Consider the following 1,138-nt stretch of genomic DNA (forward strand, 5'->3'; position numbering starts at 1 on the left):
ATCCACCACCTCCATGGACTTTCCTGTTAGAGTGCCTATGTTCCATGTCCCAAATCTCAACCTTTTGTCGCTTCGACCTTTACCTTTTTCTTTGTGAACTAGCTTATTTACCCTCGTCCGTTCACGAAAACGCGAGAACCCTTACTCATTTAACACTACATCCGGGCACCGATGCAGCAGCTCTTGCTTTGACACCGTACTCGAGCCATACGGCGCGTTGCTTCCGGGCAACGACCTAGCTTTAGCGCAATAATGTCTTTGATTCATGTCATGGGGGGTTCGGCTATATTTTTACGTTGGTTGCCAAAGACCTAACACAACCCTCCTCCTTTATCCGGGCTTGGGACCGGCTATGTACCGCAAGTGTAACATAGGCGGAGTTAATACATGGTCCTTAAATAACTAAAGAAATTCTTTTAATGCCTTTTATTTTCCCTTATACTACTAAATTAATATTTTGTGAAATTTTGTGCAGATCTTACCGTCTTTGCTTCAATTCGGTGTGACTAAAGTAAGTGAGAGATTGAAAAGGTTTGTGAATGAACCAACCAGTGAAATTGAATTACAATCTGATTATCAGTTGTTGGATTTTGAGATTAATACTGATGAATTAGCGGAGCTTTTAGGTTTTTTAGAAGAGAAATAATAGGATTTAGAAAGAATACTTTTTATCAATATTAGATTATTAGTCAAGATTTTTCCTTACCTTAATACTTTATTTTTAGGAGGCCACTAAAATATCTTTTTTTAAAGATGTCTCTATGTTGTGTTTTAATTGGTTTCTATATAATTTATTCGGTGTTCCTCATCACATATTATTAAATTCCTCAAAAGATTTTCTTTCCCAAAACAATAAAAAACATTTAATTTGGACTAAAACAAAAAAAATAATAAATTAACTATTAGATTTTTTTAAAAGATTATTTACATAAAAATTATATCACATTTATCAATATATATATATATAAAAGCTCAAGCCTCTTAAAATGTTTATAAATAAAAAAATAATTAATTTATATTCGTTTAGTATATAAAATAATTATTATATTATTATTATATTATAGATTAAGATTCACTAATTTAAATTTTTTATTTTTAATATAAGCATTAGAAATAAATAAAATTTTAATAACTAAAT

General features: G+C 30.5%; 1 protein-coding gene across 1 annotated transcript in view; it reads left to right on the forward strand.

Moving 5' to 3' along the window:
* Window positions 1-653, forward strand: part of LOC107475236 (transcription factor bHLH162-like) — a 4,541-nt gene extending 3,888 nt beyond the window's left edge. Inside the window, exon 3 of the mRNA XM_016094868.3 lies at window positions 476-653. Within this exon, the coding sequence (XP_015950354.1) occupies window positions 476-646 (171 nt within the window). The 3' untranslated portion in view covers window positions 647-653. The remainder of the gene's footprint in view (window positions 1-475) is intronic.
* Window positions 654-1,138: the final 485 nt, after the last annotated feature.

The sequence above is a fragment of the Arachis duranensis genome, chromosome 2 (assembly GCF_000817695.3).
Source record: "Arachis duranensis cultivar V14167 chromosome 2, aradu.V14167.gnm2.J7QH, whole genome shotgun sequence".
Taxonomy (NCBI): domain Eukaryota; kingdom Viridiplantae; phylum Streptophyta; class Magnoliopsida; order Fabales; family Fabaceae; genus Arachis; species Arachis duranensis.